Source organism: Nesoenas mayeri, assembly GCF_963082525.1.
Source record: "Nesoenas mayeri genome assembly, chromosome: 16".
Taxonomy (NCBI): domain Eukaryota; kingdom Metazoa; phylum Chordata; class Aves; order Columbiformes; family Columbidae; genus Nesoenas; species Nesoenas mayeri.
In genome coordinates this window covers 336,816-355,117 of record NC_137562.1, presented here as the reverse complement: position 1 = coordinate 355,117, position 18,302 = coordinate 336,816, and the positions used below count along the sequence as shown (strand labels likewise).

Sequence of the window (18,302 nt, the reverse complement as noted above, 5' to 3'; positions counted from 1 at the left end):
TGTATAGCTTGTCTCAGGTGAGAACAAAGTGATCTAGATCTGACCTGTTCAGAACTGAGGCTTTTATCCAACTCCAGTCTATTTCATAGGTGCCTAGAATAACGGAGACAGTCAAGAAAATGAAGATCAACAGTTTTAGCCGGGAAGCTGAAGACTGAAAGCAACTCTTAACAGTTTTCATTCGTGTCCCTAAAAATCCGTATTTAGAAGGTCTTACATAAGAAATTATTTATAATAAGAAAAATAAAACAAGAAATGTTCTGAAAAGACCTAATTTATATAAAACCTCCTTTTTATTTTTTAAAAAACCAAAACCATTACATTTAATGTAGTTTTCCATCTCAGATAAGTTATCTATTCTTCAAGCTATTTTATTTTCATTCATCCTTAGCCATTGATAGCTAGAAGTGGTATAAAAAGAATGGACATGGAGTAACACCACGTATGGAGAAAGGTTTTGGCTTCGCCATGTTACAATTACAGTGGCAAATCTGAAGGAAGTCAGGAGTGAAATGGATGGATAAATCCTGAGATTGAGCCCTTCTCCTGGGCTTGTCTGTCCTGTGGACTGGTGTCCTCAGAGCCCCTATTTACCCTGTGAATCAAATACATTAAGTATGTGAGAATGACCTTTCCTAGAAAACTGAAGATGACATCCCATGGAGGGTAAAGGTGACTTTGAAGAGCTTTTGGCTCCCTTAGTGGTGGAAATGGTCTAGTTTTTTGACCAAAATCACTGTAATTTTAGTGCCATTTGATAGCCTCTAGCACTGAATAATAGGTCAGTTCTGCAGACAGGTATAAGACACAAGATTTAACAAAGAGTTTTGCCTCTATGCTTATTTTCTAATAAGAAAGGGATATATTTAATATGAACGAAGTAGAGCTTAAGTTTATATTGATCACAGGGCTCAGATCTGGAAAAAAAATTCCTGTGAGGGGGCAGTTAGTATTTCAAAGCCCCACTGTAAGTTTTAAAATAACTTCCTCTCATTCTCTAGCTTCCTGGCTCTAACTGTAGATCCGTTAGGATCTGTCTATCCCTCAGTTTTCCTTTGAAATGGGAAGTTTGTTCTATAGATACAACTGGTATTACTCGGGGTGGCTGTATTGTAATATATCTTCTTTCATTGTGTCCACAACGGGAAAACATCATACTTTCCTTTGCTTCTCCATTTTCTCAGGAAGACTTTATTTTATTTAAACTTTACTCTGTATCCTGTGCTGATTTGGGTGCATTGCATCTGAGGAGGGCCGTTCGATCCTATTATTACAAAATCATTTTTCAGGCAATCATGTTACATCTTGCTTTGGTATGGTTGCTATTTCTTCCCTCTGCTATTAGACATTTGTTTAATCCGCTTTCTTAGAGCCATCATTGATTGTTCACTGGCAATTATTCTGCTTTAATGTTTTACTTTTCTTCACGCTTCGTATTTCCTCTGTCAACTTTGGTGTCTGTTTTGTTTCAGATCGGGTTTTACAACAGCTGAAATTGAGCCAATGGGGATCTTCCAGTTTGCTCTTAACTCAAGGTCTGTTTCAGTTGAAGAAGGTGTTCGGACAGTCACACTACATGTCCAAAGATTGTTTGGTTTTCAAAGTAATCTCACTAAATTGACATATCAGACCATTCCAGGAAGTGCCAAACCACTAGAGGACTTTGTACCCATCTACAATGGAGAGCTTATGTTTTTACATTTTCAGAAAAACGCTGTGATAGAAATATCAATAATTGATGACTCTGTCTCTGAAACTGAGGAATTTTTTTTTGTAAATTTGACTTGTGTGGAAATTTTGGATGTTCAACCTGTGAATCTTGCCTGGAGTCCACGTCTGAATCCAGCTTTCAGTGTTGCAACTGTTAATATCCTCGCTAATGATATTCTTCATGGAATACTAAGTTTGGGGCCAGAGTTTATTTATGTTGAAGAAGATGCCAACAACAGTACCCCCAACACAGCGATACTTCGTATCAGAAGCACCAAGGGTTTTACTGGCGATGTTGAAGTAACCATTAAAACCTTTGGGGGAGTGAGTGCACAAAGTGGAGCAGATTCATATCCTTTTGGAAGCGTTTATGGAAGATCCAACTTCACTTGGGCAATGGAAGGGGAAGATTTTGAGGAACAGTCAGTCTCTTTGACTTTGCTGGATGGACAAAGAGAAAGCAGGGTGTCCATAAAGATTTTTGACGATGATGAGCCTGAAGGACAGGAATTGTTTTATGTTTTCCTCTCAAATCCTGAATATGGAGCTCAGATTGTAGAAGGAAAGGATGAATATGGATTTGCTGCTTTTGCAACAGTAATTATTGCAGGTAATATTATTTCCCCGGGAAAATTAATAACAGTAAATAACTATGTTTTCATAGCAATTTTCATGTAAAGATTGGCAATCTATTTGACGATAAGCAGGGTATTCTATTGTGAAATCTTGAGTTTTCCAGAGCAGAAGAAGCATCTAATGTACAAAGCTACTACGCGTCCCTTAGCAACGTAGCTCAAAATACATTTAGAGATTATGCTTATCTCTGTTCTTGCCCTTTTTTACTCGTTAAGGGAAAAGACTAATCTTGAGTAGTTTTTACGTAGATCCAGTAGCATTGCAGGCATTTTAGATTTTTACTTTTGCCATTTTGTCACTTTTACATACAATGGGGTTTGTGCAAAGTATCAGTCTCTATATTGACATTCAGCATGCACTGGTAAGTAAAGCCATTGCTACCTGTAAAGGAGAAATCCTTTAGTAACAAGATTTAATGGGACACTGTGAAGACATTAGCTTCCCCTCATTAAACCTGGATTTTTTTTCCATACACTGCTGTTTTGCCAAAGATGTTTATATTCCCATGAGAACAGTGAAGTATTGTGCAGCTCCATACTTGCACACACTGAATTAAAGATGCAGAAGAAAAGCTGATGTGACAATTTGGAAAAATTAATGGGTTCAACAAGAGTATGATTGGGACGAATAAGAAAGCTGTCCTTGGAAGCCCATCTTCATCCCGTACCCTACTATATCTGCTTTCAAAAATGCTTATTCTACTGGTTAAAATAAAATTTAGAAATGCCAACATTTAAAGTTCTGGATAACTATGTAGTGTAAATTAAACCCAGAAATATTATAATAAATTTTCTCAAGGTGTCCCCAGATGATACTTTGTAGCATTGTTTTGATACCTATTTTAATTTTTTTTTAGTGGTTATTCACATGAAGGTTATAATTTAGTCTCAACTTAACTTTCTTGCTTACCTTCATGGACTGTTTCCTATATAGGAAGTGATCTCCAGAATGGCATTTTGGGATTTGTTCCAGAAGTACAAAGCGGTCTCGTACTTGATGAAGACTCGGAGAACAGAGAGGTGCTGCTGATTGTCACAAGGCAACCAAACAGGTGCAGGCAACAGTCGATTCCAATGTGCTTCCCACATGTTGTAACATGCTGCGTTGTTTACCACAGGAGCTGCTGTTAGTGGAAGAGTTTATCAAAGAGTTTTAAAATAAATCTGCCTTTCAGCTGCTTTAGTAACTTCTCAGAAGTTGATGAACTGGCTTTAAGTTGTGAATGTGATTAGGTCTGTCACTCTGCTGTGATAAAGCAGAGACAGGAAAAACAAGTATTTTCCAACTTACACTATAAGGCTACAAGTGTGAAAGATTTGCTTGAGTTAAAATATTTGCCCTGCTCGAGGTGTAATTCAAGTTCTCAACTCCCCGTGTAGTACAATGAAGGTATGAATACTAAAATGAGCAATTAAGAAGGCACCTGAGTGTCAGCACTATGATAATGTTTTCAGTCACACAGACACACTATATTTTTTCTAATTAGCACATATATATCTATATCTATATCTATATGTTGCACATTGATGTGTATTTTTAATCAAATATGCTCAAGTACTTCACGTTCCTTAAACTTAGAGGAAAGACAAATCCTACCTAGTTTTCCAGGCGAACGGTTACTGTAGTATTAAGGAAGGTACATGGGTAACTCCCTTCCAAGAACCAGTGTCTCTTATGCAGCTAATGTCATGTTTTCTGAAATAAAAATTGAGAATAATCTAGCTCCGTGTAATTGCTTTATTTTCTTCCTGTGTGATGTTTTTGTGATCTAAACACATGTCAGGTGAAGGAATTTAAATTAAAAAAGAGAAGTTTTCATCCTACAGCAGTTTGTTCCCTGGTGATAAGCTTTGAATAATAACAGAAAACGTGTGTTACCTCCGTGGTTTATGTTTCCTAAAACAATAGTGATCTCCTTCAGTACATATATACTCTCGATTTGCTTATAGGGCTTTTGAAGAGGTGAAGATCTTTTTGCGTGTGACCTTTAATAAAACAGGTGTTGTCCTTCTGAAGGATGGCGTGAACTTGGAGAATGAACTTGTATCTGTGGTGGGATCCGCTACCTGCATGGCAGGTCAAACGTTGTGCAACATCTCCATTGAACTAAAGCCTGATAACGTAAGTAATTATTACTCATTTGTGTATAGCCCTGTGGTGTTGAATTGCAGCTTATCAAGACTGAAAAAACCCTCTGATCTGGAGGAAGTGATGTGTGGGACACAGTCTGGAGATGGTAACTTGACATCTGCTCAGCTCCTCTGCAAATACATGTTTATTTACAGGCTTGTGCTGCGTCCATGGTGACTGCTAAAAACTTGGGAAGATGAGTATTTAATTTGAAGAGTAAAATGCAGATCTTTTATAGAACCATAAGAAAAAAGAATGGAGTTATCTCAGTGAGGTGTGTATTCATTTGCTGCATTCTTATCCTCCACACAGTAAATTTTTAATCAGTTAAAGGACTTCTTAGGGTGTTTTATAGAAAGCATAACACCTCATTCTACAAAAAAAGAAACAAAACGCTTTTATTGCAACAATTTTTACTGGAAACAAAAGGAAACAATAATTTTGTTTGAACACCTGGTGCTTAGAACAGTCCCTTAAGAAAGGAAAGATTAATGTTTGTCATTCTTTCAGAGTGAAGAGTTTGAAATTTTCCGATAAACTATCTCAACCGTCAGGTTAGTGGCAAAGCTGAGGTCTGGGGAATGGAAAAAAGACAATATGAGAAGGTTTCTACAGTTTGTCTGACTACACTTTAGAAAACAACGCAAGATGTAGGATGTGGGAAACAATTATTTCCCACTAGGGAACTGTGTGCATTCCCTTAGCTCAGAGGACTATTTTCCTTCTGCATCTTCGGATGTAATTTTTAAATTACAGAGCCAAGGAATAAAATATATGCATGAGTGGATCACAGGTGGCCTCGCTGAGCAAACTGTGATTTTGAACCTGTTTATTCCAGAGGAGTGTTATCATTAGTTAATGACAGCAGACTGGCAGCGTTAGAAACATGCATTTATACCACATGAAGCACAAGCCTGTGCCACTCAAACAGGTGTTAATGGAAGGTTAGTTCCCTGTGGCGCTACAGTGAATTTGTGCCTGTCATCCATTAGTCAAGATCATTCCATGTAAATAATTACTTGATGACTACTCGATTAAAAATATATGCTGTTTAGCCCCCCCAAATATTCTTTAATTCTTCTTCCAGTTCTTCTTCCATAAAATAGCTTATAAATTAGCAACAAATACATTATGAAATGATGAAGTAATAAATGCATTCAATAAATATTTTACGTTTTTATGACGTACGGTATGACATCTAGCTTTTAGAAAGTTTTTGCTTGGTCAGTTGCACTGACTTCATTTGCTGAGAGCTGGATCCTGCTTTCCTAGAATTACAGCAGAATTTCCAAAAAAACAAACCCGGAAAAAAAATCTGTACTTGAAAGCGTCTTCAATTACCAACTTTTTTTTATAATGCTGTTGTCTTGTAAAGAACTATGGAGTGTTTTTTTGCTGGTTTGCTGCTTCCTCAGTGCATCTAATAGGTTCAGATGCCATATTTCCAATTATTTATGGAATCTCAGGAATCGGATATCTATTTCTAAACATGTTATATCTGTAGTGTAGATAGAATATCAAAGGGAGGGCAACACGTCATAGTGTAATTTAATACTGCTACCTTATTTTCAATAACCAGGCATTCAGTTTGTAGAAATTCCTAGACTAATTCTTTGACATGTGAACGCTGAAATTCAATAGCCTGTATTTCCAGACCAACACAAGATTTCTGTATATTCTAAACCTCACAAAGGCCTACCAGGTAGTATCTGCAGGCTTTGGGATTTTGGATAAATTCAGTTAAACATCCAAACCTAGTGAGTTTTGCTTGTAAAAATATGTGCAAACATGTTAGTGCACAAACACTAAGGCTGTGTGTAAAATGTTATTCAAAGCTGTGGTTAGCAAAGTCCAATATTAAAATACAGTCAATATTAACTGAAGATTCAAAACTGCATACTCACTCTTCTATGGAGTTTTTTACACAGGTAAGAAGGTGGGTACATGCCTTTTCATAAGGCAAAAATTAAGTGAAAGAGCAAATTCCTTACAAAATGTACAGCTGTGTAACTCCATAATCTGGAAAATTGAGCTCTTAAAGCATTTACTATCTTGTCTTATGGCAAATTTACAGTAACAATACGTGTAGTATACAAATAGCTGTTTTATTGCGGTAGAGTCCCATGTAAAAATTCACGATGTCATCATTGCAGGTGGCATTGCTGCAACATTATTATTTTTAGGATATATTAATACTTCCTTGCACTTACTGCACATTTCAAGAGGCATGCTTATGGTGTTAGTATCCATCGTGCATACAAAATAACGCAAACTTTTAAAAAACAAATAATTAGTGGGTCTTATAACAACATGAAAATCATCCCTCTTTACAGGTACCTGAATTTGAGACGTATTTTTTTGTTGAGCTTTATGCTGTAAGCACAGGAGCTGCATTGAACAGCAGTGCCAGATTTGCTTTTATAACCGTCCTTGAAAGCGACGCTCCTCGTGGTTTAGTGTATTTTGCTGTGGGATCTCGTTTTGCTGTGGCTCACAAGAAGACAACTTTAATCAGCCTGCAAGTGCATAGAGATTCTAGTACATCGGTAACCACAGTGGTCAGCTCCAGCATGCAGGTAAAGCGTCTATTGCTGTTTTTATAATTTAACTTATTTTTTTGCTAGTAAATCGTTCATTCTGTAAAGTGAATCTGGCTGTAATTAGCATTTTTTTCAGGAAGCAGTCAAGCATTTGCTGGGCCCATATATTATAATTTTGTTTGTTTTCCACCAGTAAAAAGGCCTTGTTCACTCTTGTATTATCAAGAGTGATTTGTTTCATAGTACCTTTCAGTTACCTCAAAGACAACGGGCAGGCAGGCATTAAATACATTTCTTTCTTTGTCCTAAAGTTCTTGAAATCCTCAAATTTTTGAGGCTTTTTTCTCTCAAATTAAGTTTTTATTATGTGTATGCCTGTCAAGATTCAGATGCCAACACACTTGCTGTTTTAGGTGAAAAATGTATTAATACACAGAGCACACTTAGGAAAAGAGAAGGAGCGCTTTCATCAGATTTTATTCCATTTTCTTGAAGTTCTAAACTAAAATTATCTGATTAAAAAATCTCACGTGCTTAAGCCTATTTTACCATCCCCTTTCATTTTTTTGGTTGTTTACAGCTGTAACATCAGACACTTCTAACTTGGGACCCTTTTATCTCTAAATGACTACCTCATTATTAACTGACAGATTATGAAGATTCTCCTTTAGCAGAAGTAACACAACTGCAAAAACATGATTCCTTCCTTGATTTCAAGGTCAAGGAACAGGCTGCAAGAGGGGTGTAATTCCATCAACCTTTACAATAAAATGCTTTGCTTTCTATTGCTGTATTGGATGCATATTTATTTCAACTGCATGGGATTACGTGATATTTCCATCCATTTCTTATAGCTGACCAGAGCTTTTGTTCAATTGCGTGATAACAAATTTTCACATTCTTTCCAGCCAAAAGTTCATTATAATTTAGATGTTAAATGGAGAAGAAATTGCTACTGTCCAGTGTATATTTAGGCTGAAATATAGGGAGCATTTCTTTACCTGTTTATAATTTTTATATAGCAACCCTTCTTCGGATATTTTTAGGTTATGAGTGTGCATGAGCACACACCAAATTATTGGTGCTCTTGGTACCTGTAAAAAAAAGAAGCCGTGGCAGACAGGAAACAGATGTTTATCTCATTTCTACAAAGGTTTCTTAAACAATGCTCTTGCCACTGGTGCTTTTATTACCACTTATTGCTCCATTTCCTAGTTCTCGATTGGAAGGGGTAAACAAAAGGAAACTTCTTACTGAAATTTGCACAGATTATGTGATTTTGTTCTAGAGCAATTTTGAAAGAGATACACACCGCACTGATTTACTAAGTTCTCTGAACTCAAAAAAAATTCTGATTTATTCCATAAGTAAACTCTACTAATTAAAGCAAAATGTTTTCAAAAGCGGTCTAGTATTTCACAAATAAACATCTTTGTTTAATAGTCAGTATACAATCAGTTCTTACTAAATTAATAAATACTATTGAATTTGAATAATAGCCCGGAATGTTAGTTTCCACTTAAGGAAAGTTTGTTATATTACGAGATATAATATCAAGATTATGGCAACTGACAAAACCAGTAAGGATATGAAGAATCTGCAGACCTCATGGAAGGTGAAAAGAGTGCTACTTCACAGAAGAAATGAGGCCCTATAGCATTCCTAGGTATCTTTACTGGGACTAAAAATATCATGAACTGATATTAATTTGGGCATAGGTTTCCAGAGTGGTTTATTTTTTTCCTTTTGTTTAGTTTTTATGTATCTGTAATGCCTGTCTGTACCCTGAACCAAGGGAATTTCATGCTACAGACCTAAACTTACATTGTGCCCTCTGGAATTCACCTTACAGATGTGCTAACATTTCTGTAACATCTGTTCACCCAGAAAAAGCTTTGTGATTTTTGTTTTGCAAAAGAACGAGAGGGATCCTGTACACTATCGACAATATATATAATTCTTTCCCTGGGTAGTCAGTGATTACAGGTGACAGATTGCTACTTCAGGGAGATATTTCATTTAAGGTAATTGTTATATAATTCTTAACTGCATTTTGAAAGAGGGTTTCTTTTTTTACACACTTAAATTTTACCCATTTACAACAGGAGTTCTACAGCAGCTGTTTTTGAACGATTGTATCTATCATAATGTTACCCCAAACTCTTTTGATTTGTTTTAAGGAGCTACAGAAACCTGAACCTATTGGCCGGACCTTCATCTCTCCAGCTGTGGCAGGACAAGATTTTGCCAGATCTGAGGGTTTATTAACTTTTGAACCTGGACAGAGAAATATGTTCCTGGATGTGACCCTGACTCCAAAGACAGGATCTTTAAACCCATTTCCAAAGCGTTTCCAGGTTGTACTTTCTAATCTCACAGGCGGTGCCAGGGTAGATGACGTGTATGGCATTGCTAACGTCACCATTGTGTCAGATTTGGACTCCTTGCCAGTTTGGGTGCTCATTGATCAACTCCATCAGCCTCTTGATGACACCATCTTACACAGAGTCCTCCAGAATCTGAATGTCAAAGTGGCTACAGAAACCACAGAAGAGCAGCTTACTGCTGTGATGCATATAATAGATAAGGTAAACCTTTCCTGCTCTTTCTTGAATGACCAATGACTTTAATAAGAGTAAAATAACACACAGGCCTGTGATAAGATCAAGGACAGCATCCACAGCAGGGACCCAGGGATCCAGGGACACAGACAAAGGTAAAAATAGAAGCTGTGAAGTCCCAGTCATGGAAGACGTTTGCCTGCTACAAGTTAGGATGGTGGCCGGCAATCAACAATCAAATAGGTTGAAAAGAACAACTGGTATTGATTTTGTGTATGTACCTATAGCACGATGTTTTGTGCTGTGCCACATTTTCCCTTTGGTGTCACGCTTTCACAGAGCTTGTTACGATTTCTTGATTCTCAGGGCATATCTTTGTTGGTTTTAGCCCTGGCACAAGGCAGTGAGGCTCAGGGTTCACAGAATCACAGATTCACAGAATGTCAGGGGTTGGAGGGCCCTGGAAAGCTGCAATCTGCCCAGTGCAATCCCCCCATGGAGCAGGAACACCTGGATGAGGTTACACAGGAAGATGTCCAGGCGAGTTGGAATGTCTGCAGAGAAGGAGACTCCACAAGCTCCCTGGGCAGCCTGGGCCAGGCTCTGCCACTCTCACCGGGAACAAGTTTCTTCTCAAATTTAAGCAGAACCTCCAAAACTCCTGTGTTCCAGTTTGTACCCATTACTCCTTGTCCTACCATTGGTTGTCACCGAGAAGAGCCTGGCTCCATCCTCCTGACGCTCCCCCTTTCCATATTGATCCCCATGAATGAGTCACCCCTCAGTGTCCTCTTGTCCAGCTCCAGAGCCCCAGCTCCCTCAGCCTTTCCTCACACGGGAGATGCTCCACTCCCTTCAGCATCTTGGTGGCTGTGCTGGACTCCCTCCAGCAGTTCCCTGTCCTGCTGGAACTGAGGGGCCACAACAGGACACAAGATTCCAGGTGTGGTCTCCCCAGGGCAGAGCAGAGGGGCAGGAGAACCTCTCTGACCTACTGACCACCCCCTTCTAACCCACCCCAGGTACCATTGGCTTCCTGGCCACAAGGGCCCAGTGCTGGCTCGTGGTCACCCTGCTGTCCCCAGGACCCCCAGGTCCCTTTCCCCTACACTGCTCTCTGATAGGTTGTTCTTATCTTCACATTTGAATACAGTCAACACACCAGCAAGTCCTACCAGGACCAGCTGGAGTCTTCTGCTGTTGTCTTAACCAGGCCTGCATATTCTTTTCATTTTTTTTTCCCTCTGCATTATCTTTGGCAATCGGGCTGGCAAGTACCTGAGCACTTCAGCATTGCCCTGAGTTCTGTGAAAACCCTGGGACTAGTTTTGTGGCTTCCTGGCTCTTCTGGACTTGTGGAGCAATGCAAAATGCATCTGGAAAGTGTTTAAATGTGGAGCTGGAAAATGTTTAAATACCTAGACACAAAACAGTATAAAAATATTAATGAAGAATAATTCATTTGTGACTGTTGCCATTTTGACACAGAAATCATATCAAGAATCCTCAGGGCGCAACGATCTTTGACTTGTGAAGGAATGAAAAGTCCCACATGATTTCTTTAATAAATCCATGTTAGTAAGGATATCTTTGTGTAGTTTTGACCTAGACTGCACCTGATGCCTTGGCCGCAGTGATCAAGAAATGAAAAATATGCTGAACTTTCAGAATGAACACTGGGATAAATGTTCGTTTTATGAGGAAATGTTACAAGCAGACTTGTGTGCATAAAATGTTCGATTTCTTCTCCTCCCTTTAGGTGACAGATGTTGGTGAGAAACAGTTACTCACTCATAAAAGTAGAAGCCTATTCTATGAGATACTCTGCACCCTGGCTAGCCCGAAGCGCGAGGACACACGAGGATATAGCCTGCTTGCTGCGGTGACCGAGAAATATGCCTTTTCCCTGTTGACAGGGGTAATGTGTGGGTCACCGGGAGAAAGGTAAGTAACCTTGAATTCAAAATACGTTTTGAAAATACCGGAAAGCTAATACAGTAAAAATGTAAATGATATTTTTTAGAAAAGGGACTCGTTACCTGTATGAAAATGTGTTGCACTCTGTCGGAATCTTACAAAGCTCTAAGAGCTGGTGTCACAAATGCGGGGTAGCTCTGAGAGTAGAAGTCAGGAGATCTGGGATCTGTATTAAGTCACCATTAGCTTAAATATTGCTTAGAAAAGGATTAATTAATCTTGCTAAGAAAATAACGTAATTATATGATGGAGAGCTATGCTGTAAGATGTAGGTAACAGTTAGTAACCCAAAATTTCTACTGGCATTCTCTAATTTCTGTATACATGCTTTTGCTCACTTGAACATTATTTAGAATTGCTTGAAAGCAACTCATAGTTTTTACATGTAGTTTCAAATTCCTAGTTTTTTCTGGAAGTGCATCATAACCTATGGCCAGGCTAATGGGCAGGGAAAATAGATGACTGCAGAAACAAATGACAGTTTTATGACACAAACACTTTTCAACAGTGGGTTTCTCCCATTGTGAACCTATTAAAAAACTGGTAGTTGAATCTAGAATAAAAAAATACCTTTTTTCTTTTTTCCCATCAGGTGAAAATCAGCATACTTTAGATTTCTTTCTCAGTTTCTTTTGGAGATGTAACTTTCTGTGACATTGCATAAGTTATAAGGGGTTAAGATGCCCATCTCAGCCAAAAGACAGTAAATGGCATAAATAACAGTGCTATCTGGAACAGTGTCCAGAACTTGAAAGTTCAAATTCGTTATTGCAAGTTTTTTGTGTCATCTCTTGGGAATAAGATCTAGATCATCCATTTTAATGCTTCTCCTTGTTATTGACTCTTCTCTACATCAAGTTATACAGATAAATATTATGATAACCTGTTTTACCATGGGATGTTTTTTCTTACAGATCATAGTGAGCAAAATCCAGAGGAGAAATGGAGAAGAAACGGAAGCTGTCTTTTTATTAAATGTAATTAAATGTAATAAATGTAATAAATGTAATAAAGCCTAAAATGATGAAGGAATAAAATATTAATTACACATACATTTTAGAGTAATTATGTGAAGCATAGTGAAAGTTCAGTTCCACTTACCAGCCCTGTTGCTTTTCCTCTTCAACAGAGGTAAAAATAGCCTTGACAGCTGCCCGTACATTGCAATAATGGCTCACAACTGGTTTCCTCAGCAAATCAACGGACACAGATTTGATGGAAAAGATGGAGATTTTATTCAAGTACCTGAACATTTGTTAAAGGTCTCTGTTGTGTTATCCCCTCTTCAAGAAGAGAGCTGTGAATCTGTACAGTTCACAGAATATAGCAGTCAGCAGTGGTTCCTTACTGGAGACAAAGAGCTTGCCTTGAAGAACAAGGTTTGAAGATAATGCAATTTATTTTTTCAATAAATTAATTTATATATTACTCGAACCATCTTAAATGTCTTTAAAATGATGTGAGCGTTTTAGTGTGTTTGTGATTAAAATGAGCACTGACTGTTGAATTTTAATATTAAGTTTGTGTTTATGTTGTGTGTATTGTTTCAGGTTTTTTCTATGAGTTTGAAGGGTCGGAGTTCATACCCTTTGAAAGATAACAATGAAGTTGTTTATCGGATTTATGCTACAGGAAGTCGGATTGTTCCACAAAAGTCTCTATGTCTCCTCTGGAACCAAGCTGCTGAAAGGTTGTTTTATTAATCTGTTTAGTTTTCCAGTTTCTAACATGTGTATTTGTATAAGATCCCATTAAGTCCGATCAGATCGCCTGCAAGTACGAAATTGATCTTTTTCTTATCCATCTTTTTCCCTTAACTTTTCTGGCCTTTGTACCAGCACGTAAAACATTCTGTATAATAAAATGTGTAGTTATTCTAACTTAGAGATTTCTCAGACTTCTACTATTGATTTTTTTCATTACAGTACTGTTTAGTTTATGTAATGATGTGTTGGGCAATGCTGAGAGGCCATAAATTCCAGAATGGCATCGCTTCATTAATATTAGCGTCTTTTGTACTCTTTACACTTGTTATCAGACAACATTTCGAGTTCATTCTTACAAAGAATTAAACCTGCTTCTCTGGTATTGCTTCAAGTCACTGAAACAGAATATTCCTTATTTGCTAATATCCAGAATTTTGGCATAACTTTTGACGATGATCTCTGTAGGGCTCTTACTTTTTGACAGAAAAGCCATCTCCTGGTAGTTTTTAATATTGCTGCTGCTAGCTTGACTTGATGTATCCTGGTTTTCAGAAGTGGTGAACTGCTGATCATTTTCCATTCTTATTGCTACTCACACCATTGCAAGCGATGTGCTCAAGTTTTCTGTGTATTCCCTTCAATGCCCTATTATTTGATTTGCCTATTTCTTTCCTGTTCACACAGTATAAATGAAATTAGAGTTACGTTCTATATCCTGCTGACAACTAGTTAGTTTAGATATGATTTCATTAGATGGTCTGGATTATATCAGTCTGTCACTGATATAAACTATTCAGGAAGGAGATGCAGCAGAATTTACCTGCATACTCTCCTTTTATCTAGACATTGTATCACAGAACAAGGTGGTTTCCACTAGAAATGGCTTAGGATGTCACCTCTAGTATCCTTTTCCAAAATTTTCAGCAATACTGAAGGAGAACATGTATTTTAGTTTCAAAACAGCAAACAGCAAGTGTTCTTCAGAATGGGCTAAAGCACTGTGCAAGTACAAGCAACACACTATTTAAAAATTCAGATGGGACTGTGAATCTTGTGTAAGTTTTAAAACATGGCCACAAAAAAAATTTCTAGCAGAAAAACAAAGTTCATGACTATATACTTATACTTTTTAATAATATAATTTTTTAAAAGCTGTTTTAATTTCATGTAAATATGCTATTCTAAAAACTGCACATGAAAGATGTGCAATAGATGAAGATAAACTTATGCAGTAGTTTAGAAAGCCCGGTGTTTTCAGAGATACAACAATTTTCAAGCCTGTTTACCGTGTGAATTAGACAAGTCGATTTCCAACTTTGTGAACATTTTGTTTTGCAGCTGGCTGTCCGACAGCGGGTTCTGCAAAGTGGTTGACGACACATCAGACTATGTGGAATGCTCTTGTTCTCATACGTCCATTTATGCAGTTTATGCCCAAACAGATAACTTGTCTTCATACAACGAGGCTTTTTTTTCTTCTGGATTCATCTGCATTTCAGGTCAGTTATGTAAAACAGTTTTCTCATTAATAACAACTGACGAGCAGTAAGACTGATTTTTAACCATTTTAGTAACTGATAACAATCTGTTTCTATAGATGGGTATTAGAGGAATGTCAACTAACTTCATGATATTTTAGTTGCCATCTGATCCAATATTTGTACAGTGACAAATTTTGCCACTGAAAAGAAACAAAAGTCCAGCAAAGAAATGTGGTTTTTTTGTGAACCTTTACTTAACCATATAAGAGAGAAATACATCATTCATTTAAGGAAAGAAACTTAAAAATCCAAAATTCACCTGCGTGCGGGATTAAAGTAAATTTTCCTTCTGGCGTTGATAGTCACTGTGCAAGGAGGAACCTCAGAGCAGGAGGGTCACTGAGAAAACCAACTAAATGACTTCTTAATTTGGCCTTAGGGGACTTAAATGAGGTTCTAGGTCTGCTCCTTGTGAGGTTTGTAGCTTCTATACTAGATCATCAGTGTGTGAGTAACAAAACCAGTGCAAGCAGCTAAATCTCTTATTGATCCCCTCTCAGCAAACTGCCCTAAAAGGCTGAAGGTAAGCTCCTTAATTGTTTTAGAAGCTCAGCCATAAAAAAAAAGAAGACAAGGAGAGAGAAGAAAACCCTCTGGTTTCCACCTACTTCATAAAAACTGGTTGTTTTATTTAACAATTATGAAATAATAATTTTTTAGCAGACAAAAAAAGAGCAGATTTTAAAATACAGTTAAGCTTCTAACTCATGTTGTGTAACTGAAAGTAAAAATAAAAAGACAAACTATAATATACAATAAACAAATGTAATTACTGGCCTACAGAAAAATTTAATTGATGAGACAAATATGCCACAGAATGCCGAATTTTATAGAAAATGAAGAAAAAAAATACAAAGTAAACCAGTGTGCTGTTGAAACTGAAGCTAAGAGAAACATTTTGCTGAACTAGAAGAAATAAAGACCTGCATATCTTCAGTGTTGTTTTTTTACTGTAGTCATGTGTCATAAGAATGTATTTTAATAATTAGAACAGTTTAGCCTGCTTAAGGATTTGCCTTGAATGTAACTGCAGTGCCTTTTGGCTTCTTTGGCTGGCTGAAGGTATTTCCTTGCATGATTATAAATATTTAAATTTAGTGATTAAGAAATTCCTTTAGATTCAAGAGCTATGAGGATATTGTTTCTCTAACATCTCCACCTAGGTGTGAAGAATAAAAATAAAAAAAAGTAGAATGAAATAGAACATTATTATTTCTGAAGTTAATTTACACAAATAATTTTATAAATATCGCTAGCTAATTCTTGAAAGGTTTAGAAATTGATCTTTTTGCAATGATTTGTTTAATTTGCATCTTACAAATGCTTGTAGTTGAACAACCAGTCTGTCTCAAGAGAGAATAAAAGATCTGCCTTAAGTATCCACATCCCTGCCCTTCCTGGGGTGTGCAAGTGCACAAACAACTTTACATGAGCTTTAGCTCATGTTTTCCATAGCGGCTCAGTGTTCCCAGGGCCCTTCTTGCAAGAACAGCTTACTGGTAGGTAAGGAGCCCTTCCCATTTCTGTTCATGTTCATATTCACAATTAGTGAAATGAAAAGCAGTGTTATTCTTTCTGAGTACTGTTACAATATACTTCTACATGGAACCCAAATGGGAGACTGGCATTTAGAAAGTTATAGCTATGTCCTAAGGCAATGCTACCCAGCTGAAGGCAATTTTTTATTTATTCATTTCTAAAAGCATTTTTGGATGCAGTAGTTTGAACACTGGAGAGTTACCTTTGCTTTATGATAAACTGTTATGACAATAATCCATATCAAGGATAATTTTTTTTTTTTTAAAAAGCACTTTGAAAAAATAATTTGTTTACATCATGCAATTATTTTAGATCCCAATCCTATAAAACGTTAAATAGATGTTATTCCTTAGGTAATACATTCATGTGTGATCCCAGTGTGAACAAAAGTTTATTCTCTCTATAGGATTTGGGGTTTACCTTTGGTGATCTACATCTTCAAGAGATCCAGCATTGTTGCATTGTTGTTCTTATCTAGCATAGCTTCATAGAGTAAGCTTTAAATTTCTTTTCTTCTTCTTCTTTTTTTTTTTTTTTTTTTTTAATTGTTTCTCTGTAGGTTACACTTTGGCTATTATCTCCCACCTGTTCTGCACCAGGTGTGCAATGTTTGCAGCTAAACTTCTCACTCACATGATGGTTGCTTGTTTGGGTACTCAGGTGAGAAAAAAGGCTGAAGTCTCTAAGTGTAAATTAATTACCTCTTTATTTTATTTTTCCTCACTTTCATAGCCTCGTCTGAACAGATCTGCTTTGCTTTTCCACAGTGCAAACATGTTTGGAAAATGTAAAATTTCAACACAATACTTATAATTAATCCAATATTCATATCCTATGCAGAGAATTCAATTGTAATTATACAATTTCTGAAAATAATTAGAGAAAATTTACGGATGTATAGCCACATGAGAAGATAGGCATGTATGTGCAACAATTAATGTTTTGATGGTGGGCTATATAATTGAGATGAAAGAGTTCCATCATTAACATAATTATTTATTAAATAGGTTAATGCCAGTGCACTTAAATTCTGTGGGAAAGGTTTATTTTGAGTAGCAGGTGCTGAAAGCCCTTTTGCGCTCTAGTGTTTGTTGGAAGGTATAATTATGAAGACTTTATATGATAAAAGAGAATAAATTGTCTTCCTTGTTCTCTTACACCTTTTCAAATAGTAGTTAATGGAATGTCAGAAAACTGAAGGAGCACGTGAAAAGAGAATATGTCTCTCTGTCCTATAAAATATAACTTCCTCAGCTTTCATACATCTGGTGAAATGGAAAGCTATGAATAACCTCAAGTATCTTAAAAATTACTTTATGGAAAGATTTCTTAAAAGGGAGAGTTTATGTATCTCTTTAATGCTATAAAGAGGATGTAAATACAAATTTAAATGTGGAGATACTAAGCGTATTAGCAGGCAGGTTCTTAGAAGAGTGTCTGAAATCAGGGAAATACTCCGTAGATAATTGAAACAGCTCTGTGTTACCTGCAGTTTACCAACTGGAATATCTCTCAGACAATATTTGGTATACTGCCATAGTTACTGCATCATTTCATTCATTTTACCTCATGATATAGTTCTTTGTTGTACAGCGGATTGCATTGATAATATTCATCATGCGACTGGACTTAAAATAGAAGGAGCGGGAGAGGTTCCTCAGCTCCATCTAGAGATCACTGGATACCTGCAGGTTCCTTGCATTTTAGGGAGTAAAAGATTTTTGACATCTCAGTTCCTGATTTTTTAACTGTGTTGGTTTTTTAGCTGTTCTATTTAGTTACATGGAAAGATAGTTTATTCCAGGGAGCCGTAATGTGCGTGGTTACTGGTATACCAATGAGCAGGCTTCATTTGGGACACATAGCTTGTAGCTCAGGTAAGCACCTGCATATGTGAAAATTATACAAAACAGGATTACTGAGAGCATTACAGCACATTTTAACACTCTAAAGATAGATTTT

General features: G+C 36.9%; 1 protein-coding gene across 1 annotated transcript in view; it reads left to right on the top strand.

The window, feature by feature from the left end:
• Positions 1–17,395, top strand: part of LOC308046647 (adhesion G-protein coupled receptor V1-like) — a gene marked incomplete at its 5' end in the record, with an annotated part of 28,781 nt that extends 11,386 nt beyond the window's left edge. Inside the window, 10 exons of the mRNA XM_080354635.1 lie at positions 1,473–2,320; positions 3,280–3,397; positions 4,296–4,467; positions 6,810–7,052; positions 9,197–9,604; positions 11,337–11,521; positions 12,684–12,933; positions 13,105–13,244; positions 14,599–14,759; positions 16,900–17,395. Coding sequence (XP_080210761.1) covers positions 1,473–2,320; positions 3,280–3,397; positions 4,296–4,467; positions 6,810–7,052; positions 9,197–9,604; positions 11,337–11,521; positions 12,684–12,933; positions 13,105–13,244; positions 14,599–14,759; positions 16,900–17,072 — 2,698 coding nt within the window. The 3' untranslated portion in view covers positions 17,073–17,395. The remainder of the gene's footprint in view (positions 1–1,472; positions 2,321–3,279; positions 3,398–4,295; positions 4,468–6,809; positions 7,053–9,196; positions 9,605–11,336; positions 11,522–12,683; positions 12,934–13,104; positions 13,245–14,598; positions 14,760–16,899) is intronic.
• Positions 17,396–18,302: the final 907 nt, after the last annotated feature.